Here is a 17,918-nt window from a genome sequence, read left to right as displayed (position 1 = left end):
GCACCTTCTTCATCCTCCCAATATATTTGAAAAAGGACTTTTTGTTATCCTTAATCTTGGACGCTAGTCCGAGCTCCATGTCCGCCTTGGCCTTCCTAACAGCTCGCCTACAGGCCCGAGCTGAGGAGGTATACTCCTCTTTGGAGATTTCACCCCCCTTCCACCGGGCATACGCCACCTTTTTGGCAAGCAGGCAAAAAATGACATTTTGCAAAGCTTTTGACCAGCATAGACCTACGTATCCCCAAACCTAGCTAAGAAATTACATTTCTCTGTGTGTGACACTGCTATAGTTAGAGAAGACCTGACCAAACTAGAGTTATATAAGGAGACAAGAAAGGGGATGGTCTGTTGAGGCATTCTGTTGTGCATCAATTCTATTATAAAAGCCTTAATCTGTCTGTCTGTCTGTCCATAACACTTTATTCACACTCTGATTGGCTGACAAATGCCTGGTTGGTCTAGGCCCAATGCTCCCCCCACCATTATGGCGGCCTGGCTTCTCCCCACTCTTGGGCCAGGTCCTCCCCTGCATCAGGCCCATGCCTGCTCCTCTCCTCCCCCCACCGCTGCGGCAGGGAGGGGGGGGAGTCGGCCCGGACCCCAAGCAGCAGGAGGGAAGTGGGGAGCAGGCCCGGCTGTGGGGAGAACGGGGCTCCATCCCCTCCCGCTCCCCCCCATCATTCTAGATGGGCAATTGGCTAGTATAACTGTAATTTGAATACAACCATTGAGCTGACCTTCCCATATCTCAGCATCTAAACTGCTCACACAGGTTGAAATTCCAAAAGAGGTAATCTTTGAGCAATTAAATGAAAAAAAAAAATGAAGCTTACTAGATGTTATATAAAAAGATAGGTCATACTGCTAGCTTATGTATTATTAAAGCTAAAGCTAGGTGAATACAGCTAAAAATGTTCTATGCTTATTTGTTCAAATATTTAAATTAATTCACTTTGGCTGTGCTTGCAATCTTTTTATTAACTTGCAAACAAAATTAGCTTCCCAGCAGAAATGTTCTAAAAAGTATTGTTAGTTTTTATTATTTATATTATAATAGTACCCAGGGGGCCATATCAAGATCAGGTCTGTGGTAAATGCCTTATGTGAATACAATAGCATATCCTGAAGAACTTCTAGTGTAAACAGGCACAAAAATTGCAAAATAAAGGCAGTATTATCACCCCATCACAGTTTGGAAATCCATATACAGAGAAATTAGGTGATGTTCCCACGCAGGAAACCTATATTAGAGGCAATTTTAAGATAATATTACAAAATGCTTGCCAAGTATGAATTTCAAATTCATGACTGTTTATGAACAAAACCTCATTCTAACAGTTCAGCTTAAACAGTCAGGAAATAGAACACAAAAACAGGAAAATTAGGTGTCTAAGGAAAGCAAATTTTGAATACTTGAAATGAATAAATTATAGAATAATACTTACCTAGACAAGAATATATGATTAATTTTTAAAAAATGAGAAAAATCACAGTCTATTTGTGGACAATTTGCAAATGGAAAGAAGTGAAATTCATTTACTGATGAATGTTATGAATTATTCATTCACTATTATAATATTAATTAAAAAAGTAGGAGAACATTTTTCACAAGACAACAATTCTGTCTCTTAATGCACAGTCTTTATCCTCCAAAGAAACTGATGCTATGTCTTCAGGAAACAGGGCCAGGAACAAAAATTCCTAACTTTACTAGGTACCAACATATGTGGACTTAAAAAGACTCCTATTTTATGGCTCCTTTTAACTTACCTTTCAAATCTCCCTTGCTAACTTCTCTTTGCTCCATAGAGGATAACTGTACACTTTTTTATGTGGGAAAATTCATTAATAATAATTAGGTTGAATTAAATAAACTGTTATCAATTCAAATAAGCCACAAGGTTTCTTGAAAACTAAATACTTGCCATTTATCTCACCCATGCTACAAGTTGGCACAAAAAAAAAGATATTACATCACAAATCTGATATCTCATACCTTTGGAACATCCATAGCAACAACAATACTGTGCAAATCAGTCTAACCATTACTATGCACTAGAGGTGGGATTTTCAAAATCAGCAACCTAAATGGTAGCAAAGTTAAATTAATTCTACTCCTTTAAAAGTGCCAACCCAGTGCTTTAGCATTATATAATTCATTGATATCTTCTCTATTTTTACATATTACGCCTACATATGCCATCTGCCCTTGATTTTTCACTATCTAAGAACTGTGATTGGAGGCACATAAAAGAAAGTAAAGGGAGGCCTGGCTTGTTCTTTCTTGGATTTATGATTCATAGAGCACATATCTCAACTATAACTATCCAAAGGTGAACAACAGTATGCAACAGAGATTCACAATGTAAAACACCAAAAATAATCTATCGAGGGCACTTCAAATGCTGAGATTCATTTCTTGAAAGCAAGTAACTGTCACCATAGTTTAATGATTCTAGACTTCTAAATAATTTTCGGCAATAAAAGTGAAAGAATATCCTATCTCCAGGGCTATCCCTGGGGCAGATGAGGGTGAATTGGGGCACCCTAGGCCCCATGCTTTGTGGGGGGCCCACAGAGCCAAGCAGAGCGGCTATGGCACCTCCGAACTGCCACCAGCTTTATGTCTGGCTGCTCAGCACCACCCCACTGCTGAATCTGCCACTGGCTTCCTTGCATCTGAGGGTGGGGCCCCACACAGGCTGATTTGCCTTGGGCCCTGCACCCTGCTCTGGTCATCTCTGCCTATCTCTGTGGATTCTAGGTAACTCTGGGCTTCTTTCACTGTTCTCTGTCTTATATATGTTTTCACTTTAGTCTGAGCTAAAAGCCTAAATTAATGGTGCTTAACCTTGGGCCCATAAGACAGATTCAGCCCATGAGGCAATGTCATCTACAGCTTTAATTGCAGCCCTAAGCTGCCAAATGTCCAGATCTGTAGGAAGCCCTGCAAGCCAGATGACATGACCCTATGCACTAGATCATAAGCAAGGTGTAGAGGGGGCACAGGGGGGCATGTGCCCCCCCCAAGATTGACCACTGCCGAAGCTGCCGCTGGCTTCTGTGGGTGGTTGCTGCCCCCCACCCCCCGCTGCTGACATGGCCACTAGCAGCTGTGGAGGGTCCCCATTCATCACTTGCTGCCACTAACAGTGCCACTGACAGTGTGAATGGTGGCTGTGGACAGTCCCCACCTGCCACCCGCTGTTTGCCACCCCCCCTGCCACTGAGTCTGCTCAGCCCATCTTCACCACCGACGTCACCATAGCTGCCTGTGAGCAGTCCCCACTCACTGCCACCACACCCCCACTGCTGCCACTGCCGCCTGCAGGCAGTTGCCAGGCCTCCCCAGCCTCCAGGAATATGCATCAGTCATGCACTAGATTGTGCCAGTGCACAGTGGGGCTCAGGGTTGGGCTGGTGTGCAGATAGATCTGGTGTGCGAGATCAGATCAGTGCATGAGATCACACCCACAAACTGACCACATATAAGATCTGACCTGCAGACCTATTCCACACAACTTATCCAGCCTGCAGAACTAGAAGGTTGAGCACCACTAGCCTAGACTCCCTTTTCTTCACACCACTTTGGTTCTTTCTCCTTCACCATATAGGTCTTCCTTCTTCTTCCCCTTTAACATGCCTCCTCCTACTTTCTCTTTTACCACTTCTCACCTGAAACTTATACCCAACAGGTCTATCCTTTCCTGCTACATCTGCTAGCTTTGGGTTGTGAGAATGCTTGACACTGCCCCACTCTCTCCCTTCCTTCTCCCACTTTCCCCCAGAGAAGCATAGAATAATAGGGCTGGAAGGGTCCTCAAGAGGTCCCCAGTCCAAACCCAGCTCAAGGAAGGATTATCCCTGACTAAACAAGCGGTTGTCCGTCTAACCTGCTCTTGAATATTTATAGGGATGGAGAGTCTGCAACCTTTCTAGGTAGTCTTTTCCAATACTTAATCATCTTGATTAAGTACTGTGATAATGAAAAAAGTTCTTCCTGATATCCAACCTAAATTTCCCCTGAAGCAATTTGACACCATTGACATTTAGGGTCACTAAATCAGTTGTAAAAATACAAAAAATATGCAACACCCAGGAAAAAGCCAATCTCCTTAATGACTTCTAAATCTGCTTCGTAATGACAAAAATAATAATCTTCTATCTTATTACTGAAAAGGTGATAGAAAGATTTTTTCCTAATATGTTTAAAAAGTACAGAAGTTCCTTTACAAATGTAACTATCATAGCAATAAAATAAGCCCCTCCTTTTGTAAAAATGAATTCTTCCTTAGACTTTATCCATTGAAAGGTCTAGTTAAGTGAACTAATTGCAAAGTTATTTTCAATCAGATTAATGTACACTGTAAATAATAAATAATAATAAAACAGCTGATTAATTTGGTCTGCATCTAAATTGGTATTCCTTAAGCACATGATTTTGTAAGTTTCATGTTTGTGATTCAGTATTTTTTTCCCTACATAAAACTGGAAACTATTTTAGCAGGGTTATTATGGTTCCTTACAACTCCAACAAAACATGGAATTTTAAGACCATTTTTATGCAAGTAGAGTTCAATAAGTAGGTAGTCTGTAAGTCTTTTTATTTCTTTGGTTTTTAAAGACTTTTTTCTTGGGGAAAACCTTTATGCTTTTTAAGAAACTTATGTAGCATATATCGTATCCCAATGTGAAATGACTGAAAAAAATTACAATTGTTATTCTATTTTTCTGTAGGTCTCATTGGTAAGTTTAGTAGCCAACGCCTTGGGCTATTCTGAACTTGGTGCCATTAAATCACTAAGGACACTAAGAGCTTTGAGACCTCTAAGAGCTTTGTCACGATTTGAAGGAATGAGGGTGAGTTAAAACAAAAGAATCTGATAAAATGAATGAATAAAAATGAAATATGTATTCAGAATTAGGAATCACTGTTAAAATGTTGAATTATACTTTTTTAAATTTCAGAGGCTACAGAAGGCTACTTTGTCATATAACTTAAAAAGTGTAAGCAGCCTATATATATAAGACACGGACATTAAGGTTACTTTATTTCCCAGAGGTTGCAGCATTCTTCTTTAAAATATTATGGAACTACTGTTAACATATATTATTCATCCTAATGTGTTCACTGACAATGTGTGGAAAAGGCATAGTTTTTATATCATTACCTGCTAAAAAAAATGTTGACAACTGAGATTACAAAATTTCATATACTGTGGCTGCTATTTTTCTATGACAATCACATTTTAAATATGATACTATGATACCAGGTATACTGCACAGAACTCCTCTCAGAAAATACATACAGTTGTGGCAGAGAAAAGGAACACTGTTTATAAGCATGCTTATATTGCATGTAGGTGCGTGAGTACGTGCACACACAAACCCACACAACGCATCCAAATGAGCGCACTTGTGTGGAGTTCTGTGCACTGCAAGGATATCCAGGGGTCAAAAAAAAAAACAACTGCAGAAAAAAAAATGTGAAGCAGCGCATGCTCGGGCAGCATGTACTGCTAAAAGCAGGGCTGGGACACTTGGAGCTGTGCTGTGGCTGCTGGCCAGACTGTGCCCAGCAGGACCACCATAACCTCAGCTCTGGGAGGCCCCCAGGACCCCAAATAAATTTGCTTGGGCCAGCACAGTGCTGGCCACAGCCTCCTCTAGGCCACCTTGGGCAACTTGCTGCATGCCTGGGGACAAGAAGTGGTGGTGCATGGTGTGCTGCCACTACTTGTCCCCAGGGAACCAAATGTCCACACACATCTGGATGTGCCCACAGAGTTTACTTGTGAAGGTCAAACTGTAAACAGATCATCCTGTCTACTCATGGCTACACAGCTGTTACTTCAGCCTTGAAGCTGTTATAATTTCTGTTAGATTTGTGGGTTTGAATAGGAAGAGAGACCATACTGAGAAATCAGGAATTCTAGTTCTTTACCCAGTCTGTTTGGGAGATGTATCCCCTGATTTCTGTGGCCAGTCTCCATCCCCTGCTAAGAAGTTCTGTAGTGAAGAAGATGGCCAGCAGTGGAGAAAAAGATGTGTTAGGAGCCATAAGATTCCTTCCTACCTCAAGGAGGAAAAGTACACTGCTTTTGAGTGGCATCAATAATGGAGAATTAGGGGAGGAAGCTTAATAAATACAGGGGGAAATGGATGTGATAGCCCATGAAAGTACAGAAGAAAAGAGATGGCTGAAGTCTTTTAGCTACCACACCCCTGCACCCTCAACATTTAATTTTAAATATGTATTTTTCTCCTAAGGTTTAAGGAAGTTGTGGTGAGGCTATGTGATCTTACCTCTCTTCCCATGCAACCCTCCAATTCTGCGTTGTTTAAGAAATTATTGTGAGTTCCTTATCTTGACAGTCTGCCTAAGAATAACACCCACTATTTCTGTTGAAGTATAAGCCCATGCTAATTTGTGGAGAACCATGAATAATAATATGTAACTGAGAGATAGCCTTACAAATCTATCTTTAAGTTTCTATATAAAAAAGCCCTGTCAGTTTCCAATACTGCACTTCTTGATGGGGGTGGGTATGTATGCATATCTCTCAAGCAGACGTATATATAAAATTAATGAACAATGACCAGGACCTCTGGACCGGGCAGCTACATAAAATAATAGTTCTTTGCAAATAACAAATACCCCTAATCTAAAACCTAATGAAGGAAAGGAAAAACTCCCCTTGATTTTAACAGGCTTTGGATCAGGTTCCTCGGTCACAAAATTGCATTAATGTTCAAAGCCATATAAAATTAACCATTCAGTAACCTCCACCAACCTCACAGCTTCACGTGACTTAGCAGATAGCTTGGCTAAGTACAGACAGTCAAAAAGCCTGCAGCTGAATTGATTCCATCTTTGCAGGTTAGTCTAAGCTGCATGGATTGACCCAATAAGCAAGTGAACAGACATTCACTTTTGATTCCAGAAATGAAGCCACATGTCTGCAGTGGCCCAGACCAGCACCAGGGGGCACTAGAGCATGCCTCCCTGCTCAGCTGGAGTAGACAGACTGGGCCAAGGCTAGCCCACCCACCTGCAATGCATCCTTGGATGTTGGGGGACTGTGAGTTAACTTGAATCTGGAGGGCATCTGGGGCAGAAGCTCAATAAAACAATTTAACCTAAATCAGTTAAGTCTGATACTATGTCCATCCAAGTTTATCTTAAACCAGTTTCAGCCATTTTGAAAGTAGTGTATGTGCTTTGAACTTGTGTTGTGTTACAGAAATTAACTGGTTCTGATCACTTATACTGGTATGTAATTTCTGTGTCTAGCCCTTATGTGCTGTTCTGTCAGTTGCTTCATCTCTAAGAATAAAACAGAATAAGTAGAGATAATGAAAACTGTAGATAGTGAAAAAAATCTTTTGCTCCATTGAATACACTCGGATCTTTTCCTAGAAAAATTGCTTAATATAAAATAAATATAGTGAAGAAAAAACAAATTAACAAAAAGGTGCAAGTTTTACATTAGGTAAGTTCAGAGAATAAGCCCATTTAATGTCCAGGTATTAAATGACTTATGTAATGACAAAATGAAGTACATAATGCTTATATTACTTTTGTATATGATTTTTAGCAGAATAAGGTGTAGATACAACAGTATTTGATTTTTCCTCTCTAAAAAATAAAATCACCTATACTTGTAGTGTGATGTGCAGTATTTTTTTTTTTTTTTTACAAAATCACCCTTCCATGTTATCCACCATTCTTTAAGCTTTTAAAAACAATATTTTGTTGCACTGTTTATAGATTTCTATTTATGTTTTCATATTTAATGTTTTTCTCTTTTTTTTTCCTAGACCACAAATGTTCTAAGAATCCATCTTGCCACTACCAGGTTTTCTTTTATTTCTTTTCACACTTTTTGCATTTTCTTCCTTTCCATTTAGATTTTTAGCTCTTACTTTTTGTGGTTTCATTAAATATATGATTTTGTCGTAATGTTTTATCATTTTTCCTACCTATATTTTATAATGAAATATATGAAGTATTAGTTTTATAGAAATGTTAATATAACTTAAAGAAAATGCCTGACTCTTTCATTGCAAGAGATACATTTGTGGTTTTTTTCTTTAATTTGTATATTAGGTGGTTGTCAATGCCCTTGTTGGAGCAATTCCATCCATCATGAATGTGCTTTTGGTCTGCCTTATATTCTGGTTAATCTTCAGTATCATGGGAGTAAATCTGTTTGCTGGCAAGTTTTACCACTGTGTTAATACTACAACTGGTGAGATGTTTGATGTCAGTGATGTTGACAATTATACTCAGTGTGAAGAGCTTATAAAAAGAAATGAAAGTGCCCGATGGAAAAATGTAAAAGTAAACTTCGATAACGTAGGAGCTGGGTATCTTGCTCTGCTTCAAGTAGTAAGTAAATTCATATTTTTTGAGTTGCTTTGTTTTCATTAGCAAAATGATTGCTTTTTTATATACTGTTAGAATGCATAAAAACACATATTGAATTGTTGCTAGTAATTAAGGTATTACTGGCAGGAAGAGTGTTCCCCACTACAAGTATAGAGGATATCTTCAAACCCCGGTTATAGTATTTTTTATTTAAAAAAAAAAAAAAATCTTTTAAATGGTGCACAATACAATTGCACCTGTCTGCAGAACCATAATTAGGGATTCTTTCTCTAGGCCAGCAAAGTTTCTGTGGCATCTCTAATAGTCTTCCCCCTCCTTCTCCTGGGATCTCAGCTTCCTTCTGGGTGTGTTTTGGAAGAGGGCAGGAATTCAAGCTGACTGCTTGACCAGTAGGATGAAGCTCAGGCCTTTCACTCTTGCACACTAAAGTGAAAACATGCAAGCCTTTTTCTCCCAGATAAAATGCCTAGACATACCTAGAACAACAGCTGCCTATCCTTCCATCCATTGGATTAGATCCAGTGTGTGTGACTAAACATGCAAATGCTGCAGGGTGGGTTTACTCTAGATGCCTGGGCAGGCATCTACACAGATTTGCTGCAGTCTGGTCCCACCCCCTCCAGCCCTGCACCAGCCCTCTGCAGCAGCTAGGGGGAGCTCTAGGTTCCCCATGGGTGCTAGTCCAGGGGCTGACAGGGACCACAGGGCTAGGAGGTTGCTTCCTGGTGCCAGAAGCTGCCTGCCGCTTGGGGGGGCTCCACCCCCAGAGCCCAATGGGAACAATGTATCCCTGCCCCAGCAGCAGGGAGCTCCTGGCCCTGGCTCCCTAGTCAGGGGCAGGGGGCTTGGAAAGAGCTGCAGGGGAGGGACTAAGAGTGTCCATCAGGGTAGGGGGCTGGGACCTGCCCCTCCCCTGCAGCTGTTTCCAAGCCCCACATCACTATTCCCTGATTGGGGCACAGGGCTGGGACCTGACCCTGACCAGGACAGATTTCAGCAGAGATTGTTCCCAGTCCCCACCCAGTGATCACTGAGCTGGGGCTGGGAACAGACTCCCCAGCCCCCTCCTCGTGATCGCAATCAGGGAGGGGGAGTGGGAGCTCCCTGCTGCTGGGGCATGGGGACGTTGTTCCTTTCTGGGCTCCAGTGGTGGAGCCTGCCCCGGCAGCAGACAGCTCCCAAGGGCAGGAAGCAATCTCCCACCCCCTGCTGCCCAGGAGCAAATTTCCATCTTTCAGCCATCTGCATGTGCCGTACAGCGCATTAACTAATCATGACCAAATTTGCTACTTGTATTTACAGGTAGCAAATTTACTCATGATTAGAACAAATTATTTTTCAGTACTTACACGTACTAAGCATCTGTACGTGTAGGCAGTAATTTGATCTGATCTCAAGTAAAGTGTCTTGTGTAGACACACCTAGTGAGTCTTAAACACCTTAGCTATACTATCCAGTTCAGCATGGTGCCTGTATCCAAACCTCATGTCCACATTTTCTTTTAGGGACACTTCTCATGAGATTTTACTTTGACAGGTAGTCCCCTTCCACCTGGATCTGGAAGTCATAGAAGAGGTTCCCACAGAACAAAATTGTCCTATAATGATTACTTCGTGGTCACAAAACGAAAGGAAGAATGGGCTTAAAGTATCTTGGTAGCCTCACAGGAGGGAGAGGCAGGACACATACATACTATATATAGGTACAGCTAGAACAAAAAATGTTTTGATCTCAAATGCTTGAGGCCCATGTGCACCCTCAGTGGATAGGAAAAGGAATGACATATCTTGAAGAACTGCAGCTTCTGGAAAGTAATAGATAGGAATGATTTAGTCAGGGATGATCCTGCCTTGAGCAGGGGGTTGGACTAAATGATCTTATGTAGTCCCTTCTAGCCCTAGTGACATATGATCCTAATTTGTATTAATTCTTCATTTAAAAACATCTTCTAAAATCTCTGCAGTCTTCTGACAGCAAAGTCTGAATATGCACCTGCACCCAAAGTGAAGAGATAATGTACAAAGATGCATATACTTTGGGCAGACAAGGTTCTTTGGGTAAACCCAATATCTTTCATTAGATCAACTGAAATACTTGGAAAATCTCTTTGCAAGCTTTCAGGTACAAATGCCCTTCGTCAGGCTGAGGAAGCATCTGCAGTTTGTCTATGCTCTTCCTGGATGGAATAGTAAAAAAGCCAGAAGCCAGTATACATGCAAGAAAGCCAGTCAGTGAAAACATAAATTGAGGTAGTCAATGGGTGAGACACAGGGGAAGAGGGGGGAAAAGGGGGATGAATATAGCTGGTAAATGATAAAGAGGTTACCTGAGGAGTCAGATGTTATGCAGGTTATAACGTGTCATAAATCCCATGTCTATTTATCCCATGGTTTTTTGTATCCAGCATGTTGACGAAGTGAAATTTGTAGGCTCATCTGTGAAAGGTGTTTTGTAAAGTCCCTTTGAGGATTAGAACTGAGAGATTGGAGCAAGAAAGATTTTCTTGTGAGAAATGTACTCTCAGATGTAATTGGGTATTCCTGTCTTTGATGGATATTCAGGGTGCATTCATTCTGGTGCACAGTTGTTTGGTTTCTTCTATATATTTCTCAGCAGGGCATGTAGTGCACTGGATGAGATATATAACATTTCTGGAGATGCAGATATAAGATCCAGGAATGTTGAAAGTGTTGGAAGTGGATTCATTTTGTTTGTGCAAATGTTCCTTGAGGGGGAGGCATAAGAATCTGCCAACATATCACCACCCCCACAACTACTATCCTTCACAACAGAACCATCAAGATTCCTGGATCTTACACCTGCACCTTCAGAAATGTAGTATCTCATCCAGTGCATTAAATGTCCTGATGGAAAATATGTAGGAGAAACCAAAGAACAACTGCGCACCAGAATGAACACACACTGAAAATCCATCAAAGACAGGAATACTCAACTACATATGGGAGCACATTTTTCACAAGAAAATTTTTCTGTCTCCAATCTCTCAATTCTAATCCTCAAAGGGACTTTACAAAACACCTTTCACAGACAAGGCTACAAACTTAACTTTATCAATTTACTAGATACAAAAAATAATGACCTAATAGACACTGGATGTATGATACATCATAACCTGCCTGACATCTAACTCCCCAGGTAACCTCTCTACCATTTCCCAGCTATATTCATCCCCCTTTTCCCCCCTTCCCCTGACCTGTCTCTCACCCATTGACTACCTCAATTTACGTTTTCATTGACTAGCTTTCTCACATGCATATTGGCTTCTGGCTTTTTTTCCTATTACATCCAGGAAGAGCACAGGCAAACTGCAGATGCTTCCTCAGCCTGATGAAGGGCATTTGTACCTGAAAGTTTGCAAAGAAGATTTTTTTCCCAGCTATTTCAGTTGGTCTAATGACAAATATCGGATTTAGCCAAATAACTTTGTCTGCCTATGTCTTTAGACCAACATGGCTACAAACTATACTGCTGAAACATACTTTGAGCATTTTAGATTGTCTGATAACTATTTATGAAGAAAGTGAAGAGAATATGGCTAAATAAATATCTTTTATTATACCCTATTTTTCAGTATAGTGTGTACATTGCTGATATGAATTTGTTATTAAATGCTGAACCCCAGTAATTCTCTAGAGCCTGGATTTTTACAGGGAAGGTGAACACATGTGTTCTATTTTAGGCTACATTCAAAGGATGGATGGATATTATGTATGCAGCTGTTGATTCACGAGATGTAAGTATAAGTTCTCAGACCATTAATTGACCATATGCTGGTATACTACATAGATAGTGAAATTTAAAAAAACCAAACACACCAACAACATTACACACACATTCAGAGATTTTTTTCAGTGACTATTTAAATTATCTAATGTGATTTCCTATGTAACACGTGATAGAATGTTACCCTGGAGTCCTGTATTGGAGAGCGTTAGTCTTCCTTACTTCTATCAAACTTATAATCTGTGTTTGTTTTAATTTATGTAGACTGCCTTTCAGAAAAATATCCAGTCTCATTTTAAAGACTACAGGTGATGGTGTTTTAACACTTTATTTGTTAAATCATCAGCATAAATTGCTGAAAAAGTATACATTATTTTTAGAGAAATATACTACACAGAGCGCTATATGTTATCCAACTTTAAGCGCAAATGACTTTTCATGTTTGAAGATCACCTGAAAATGTATCAAAGGAGCAGAACCTTAGCTTGGCTGCCCCAGAAAGTTAAAAGGATTCCTACACAGCACTTTGTCTAAAATGCGGTGCTGTGTAAAGTTACCCAAACTAGCTCTCAGTGAGCTAACTGAGGTACCAATAAGAACATAGGTGTGTTAGCATGGCATTTGACTTGAGTTAATCTACCCTGTTTCATTGCACATTGTATTGTGCACTGTCAATGTACCTTGAGAATACAGATGTGGAAGCAGAGGCTAGAACAGTTGTGACAGAAATGAATAATGAATTGAAATGAAATAATGAATATTATGGTTGGGGGAAGGATGAAGTCTATCTAACAGACTCCAAACAAACAATAGGAAATGGGAATCTACCACAACTGGCCTCTCTCAGGTCCTGGATAGAAGTAACATTTGAAGCACTTCAAACAGTGAGCAGAAAGCAATATACCTTATGAAGCACCCTAAAAAAGAGACTGAGTGCACAAGAAAGTGCTGATTGGCTACCCATCCCACTTCGCCACAACTCTTGGGGGGAGGGGGGAACAGAGCTGCAGGACCCTGGCTTTGCATCTTGGCTGGAAAGTATGCTGCTTCATGCAACTGTGGCAATTCTGAAGCACTCCAATGTGGATGGGGGGCAGGGGATGTAATAGAGGGCTGTAAACCTCTCCATGGTTTAAATGGCTCTGAATATGCAAATGTATACATATACAAATAAGAGGATACTTAAACTTAGGTTGCTAAAATGAAAAGCATTAATGGCTGCAATGTGTCACTGAGTAAAGATGATGCATTTCCCATTCTTCTCCTACTCCCTGTTTTCACCATGCTAGGACTTCTATTTCTCTTTTTCTGTCTGTAGAAGGAGACATAGAAAGAGATATCATAAAGCTTAGTATTACAAAAGAAAATATATTTCATAGATAAAGCTTTAGATAGTCCAAGTGCTTCCCACATGTTGCTGTTTTATAAATGAAAAAAATTAGACACTCAGCATATAGATTATATATCAATTGATTATATTTTGTAGGTCCAAGATCAGCCAAAGTATGAGGATAACTTGTACATGTATCTTTACTTTGTCATCTTTATTATCTTTGGATCATTCTTTACCTTAAACCTTTTCATTGGTGTTATCATCGATAACTTCAACCAACAAAAAAAGAAGATAAGTATTTAAAATATTTTTTTACTGCTATAAAAGTAAACAAAAAGCTATCCACTCTAAGCCTATTTCCTTTCAAATCATTCCTTACAAAAAAAAAATGGCTCATGCATTGTGAAGATGTTGACACCATTTATTTCAAATACTTATTTCTAAAAAAAAAAAAAAAAGAGAAATCGCCTTACGCACCTATTTTGTAACATAATTTGCTGCTGTGGGTATGACTGTGATGATGTATTTTGTGAGTTAGGACTTGCAGGACTAAGTCCCATGATTTTTAATCCACACAAATTTATAGGAGATGGGAAGAATTTGTAAGCCATATTTACTCTTTTCTAATTTATGCCTTATGAGAGATTTTTTAATAATAGTACAAAAAAGGAAAAGGAGAATTTTTATTTTTTTTGCTGCAACTACTTAACTTTCAAGTGGTTTTAAAACATTTTAATGAAAAAAGGAGTCTCTAGGATTCTGAGACACCTAAGTCTTCTAGTGAAGCTAAAAGTTTGAGCTCCATCATAAATCATTGCATCTGCTGTGAAAATTGTATGGCCTAAACTGAAGCCCTTCTTATCAACCAGTCAGAAAAAACAAGCAATAAAAACCTTTCAGTTTTTCTTCCAGCAAAACTAAGGTAAAATTGAGCCATGAATCATAAAAATAGATGTTGTGATATGGATATTTTTAAACCTTCCATTTCTCTGCTCAGAACAAGTACAGACCAAAAAAAAAATTTCAAAAGATTCAGTCAACAAATGCCATAACTTGAGCTTAAACTTCCAGTGTAGCAGCCACTGAGGGACTGACACTGAGTCTGGATATCTATTTATGCCCACAGTGAACTGTGAACATGTGAGAATACTGAAAACTCCCACAAATGAAGCCACTGGGCATTTGACCAACAGACTTTGTAAATACAAATAGAAACGAATGATAAAACACATATACACACACACACACACACACTAAAGGCTCTGCATTTTTTTACTTCACGTTTTCCTCTGACATAATCTACGATTGCCCCTGGATATCTCCTCATTTCTCCTAAACCAATTTTATCCATTATGATCTCAATTCTGGGCTAGAACCATGTTGCTTTCTTGGCAAAGCTGAGAACTGGGGCACAGAATTTTTCAAAGGTGGTTTTTTGTTTTGTTTTTTTAACCATTCATTCTCAACCTGCCTAACCCTGGAGTCAACCAGGACTGGGCCTCCACACAAACTAGAGCAGTATCAAGGATTCCCCAATTTGCAAATGGCTGGCTGCAACCTTAAGAGCCATTTCAACAATCAGAGACTACAAAAACAGCGTGATGTCCCAAACACACTCCTTCCCTAGGATGCACTTTCAGCGTCCGGGACTGAGAAAAGTTGCTGAAAAGTCAGTCACACCACTATTATGCTTAATACTGTTCAAAACAAAATTCCAGCATATAAATACCTGAAAATCAAAATCTTAACTTATGACTCAAATATAAATTCAATAATATCCATAACTAAATGATATGGTGCATACTTACATAAAGGCTATAGCCAAAACATGGTTGTAACAATTTTTATCTCATTTCTTTACTTTGGAGGTCAAGACATATTTATGACAGAAGAGCAGAAGAAATATTACAATGCAATGAAGAAACTAGGGTCCAAAAAACCACAAAAACCTATACCTAGACCAGTGGTAAGAGTGATTCTGTCTTCACTCCGCTAGCATTTAATGCCTATGTAAGACTGTAGTTGAGGCTGTTTTGCCAAGGAAGCCATTTTTCCTGTTTTTTTCCCAGAGCTAGGAAATTTTCCTCACTTCTTGTTAGTTTAGCATGTAAGAGTAACTGGGGGTTTTTCTTAATTGTGGTTTAAAGTATGTACATTGGGCATACAAAGTACAAATTTCTTAGGCACCTGCAATAAATGTCAGGATTTACCACCTAAGTCCCAGAACAGGCATGGGGAATTTCAGCTGTTTATTGGCTCTTCTTGTTTTGCAGCAATAGATGGTACTTTCTAACACTGACTTCTACCCCTCTGCTGATCCAGAAGACCTCTGTAAGAAATGGGAATGCACCAGTCCTGTCGGGTGGTTCCCAGAATACCAGCAAATAGGAAGGGCAATAGTGGCAAACTGGCATGCCTTAGGCACAAAGATCCTAGTCAGTCTCAATTCTAAAGAAATGTAGTAAGAACATGACAGTGGATATGGGGAGAGTCGTTGTGCACCTCATAGTGTATAGTTTGCTGAACCCTTTTGGAAAGTTGGGAAGTGATACATATTGCAGAAAATACCCAGTATAATGGATTAAAGCTGTAACAAATTAACTAATACAATCAAATCAGCAACTACAAGGCAGTTCCAGAAATATAGAATGTGTACAACCCTGGAGCAAAAAGTGGTGAAAATAGCTATGACAAATAATAAATTGGCTCCTTCTTGACTAAGTCACTGCCATTTCTTTTGTTTTGACTAATCTTAATTTCCTACATTATTGCCATCACATTTTAACCAGGTGGCATTATGCCTCTCCAACAAATGGTGACTCCTTTCTAGCACACCTCAGGCAGCATGTAGTAGGAAAATGATGTTACCAGATCAGTTGCAAGTTGTTCCTGTTCTGCAAAGCCAATATGTGCTATAAAACTGCTATTCTTTAATTTGCAGTTTATAAAGAAAAAGGGTATTTTCAGGGTACCAAAAGTATTTCTAATGTTTTGTTTTGTTTTGTTTTGTTTTGTTTTGTTTTTGGCAGAACAAATTCCAAGGCATGGTATTTGATTTTGTAACAAAGCAAGTATTTGATATCAGCATCATGATTCTTATCTGCCTTAACATGGTTACAATGATGGTAGAAACAGATGATCAGAGTAAAGATATGGAAACTATTTTATCTCGGATTAACCTGGTGTTCATTATCCTTTTCACTGGAGAATGTGTCCTGAAACTGATCTCACTCCGTCATTATTACTTTACCATAGGCTGGAACATATTCGATTTTGTGGTTGTCATTCTTTCCATAGTAGGTAAGAGCAATTCATTTTCAATAAGATTTTAAATGAGGAGAAAGTGAACATCTGTTTAAGGATTTTATAGTACCATACACACAGCCTTGTTATTTGTGATATGGCTTATAAATTTATTCAGATAAGGCAAGTCTATAGATTTTTATTTTTATAAATACACTATGCATACAATAAGATCATTTTTACCAAATTGGTATCATTTATTTAATTTTTAATGTCAGAATCTTAAAGAGGGTGCTTGCTTCACATTATTATTACACCATAATTTATAAATAAATATATTCAGTGGCTCATATCAACTAATCATAAAGGTGCATTAATTAGCAAAATGAAGAGTATGGAGGTTAAATAGAGCCTCCAAGAATATTTAGAGGTCTGTTATTTAAAAAGTAGTACATTTCCATATTGCAGTTTATAAGATTTCAATTTTCTTCAAGGCATGGAACTGTTTTACTGGAGTCTCTGAGACTGCTTTATCGCTTCCTACAATTTGCATGAGTTCACCTTACTTTTAACTGCTGGTACTCTTTGATATAAAAGGATTGCACTAGGCTCAGGTGTAAGAACTAATGAACTCCATGAGACAAATGTATGGTTCCAGGCTTCCTTAGTAATAAGTGCAGAGTTTAGATTGCCAACCAGAAGTTACCTTTTCTCTATTCTTTTTTTCTTATGTTCACTTCAATTTTAATCCAGAGCGTCCTTTTTGTTTCATAATGTCACGGAAGGAAAAAATGTTATCTATAGACTTTCTGCAGCATAACCTTTTCATAATTACCATATTAATTATGGTAGGAAGAACCAGCACCACACCTACAGGCAGGCGAACTCCCTTCTCGTCAGTGCAGAGGCAGAAAAGGATCTTGGAGTCATCATTGATGCCAAGATGAACATGGGCCAGCAGTGTGGGGATACAGTCAGGAAGGCCGACCGCACCCTGTCATGCATCCACAGATGCATCTCAAGCAGGTCCAAGGAGGTGGTACTCCCCCTCTGTGCAGCACTGGTCAGGCTGCAGCTGGAGTACTGCGTCCAGTTCTGGGCGCCGCACTTCAAGAGGGATGTGGACAACATGGAGAGGGTCCAGAGGAGGGCCACTTGCATGATCAGGGGCAGGCCCTATGAGGAGAGGCTACGAGACCTGAA

At 39.5% G+C, this 17,918-nt stretch overlaps 1 protein-coding gene across 2 annotated transcripts in view; it reads left to right on the top strand.

The window, feature by feature from the left end:
* LOC109301523 (sodium channel protein type 2 subunit alpha-like) overlaps positions 1–17,918 on the top strand; it is a 140,090-nt gene that overhangs the window by 105,698 nt on the left and 16,474 nt on the right. For both annotated transcript variants that reach the window (XM_019522746.1, XM_019522745.1), the window contains exons 20-25: positions 4,741–4,863; positions 8,114–8,395; positions 12,096–12,149; positions 13,626–13,763; positions 15,334–15,438; positions 16,502–16,772. In XM_019522746.1, coding sequence (XP_019378291.1) covers positions 4,741–4,863; positions 8,114–8,395; positions 12,096–12,149; positions 13,626–13,763; positions 15,334–15,438; positions 16,502–16,772 — 973 coding nt within the window. The remainder of the gene's footprint in view (positions 1–4,740; positions 4,864–8,113; positions 8,396–12,095; positions 12,150–13,625; positions 13,764–15,333; positions 15,439–16,501; positions 16,773–17,918) is intronic.

The sequence above is a fragment of the Gavialis gangeticus genome, unplaced genomic scaffold (assembly GCF_001723915.1).
Source record: "Gavialis gangeticus isolate Ggan-Ray unplaced genomic scaffold, GavGan_comp1, whole genome shotgun sequence".
Lineage (NCBI taxonomy): Eukaryota > Metazoa > Chordata > Crocodylia > Gavialidae > Gavialis > Gavialis gangeticus.
Note: the sequence above shows the minus strand (reverse complement) of the source record. Positions and strands in the feature narration are given on the sequence as shown.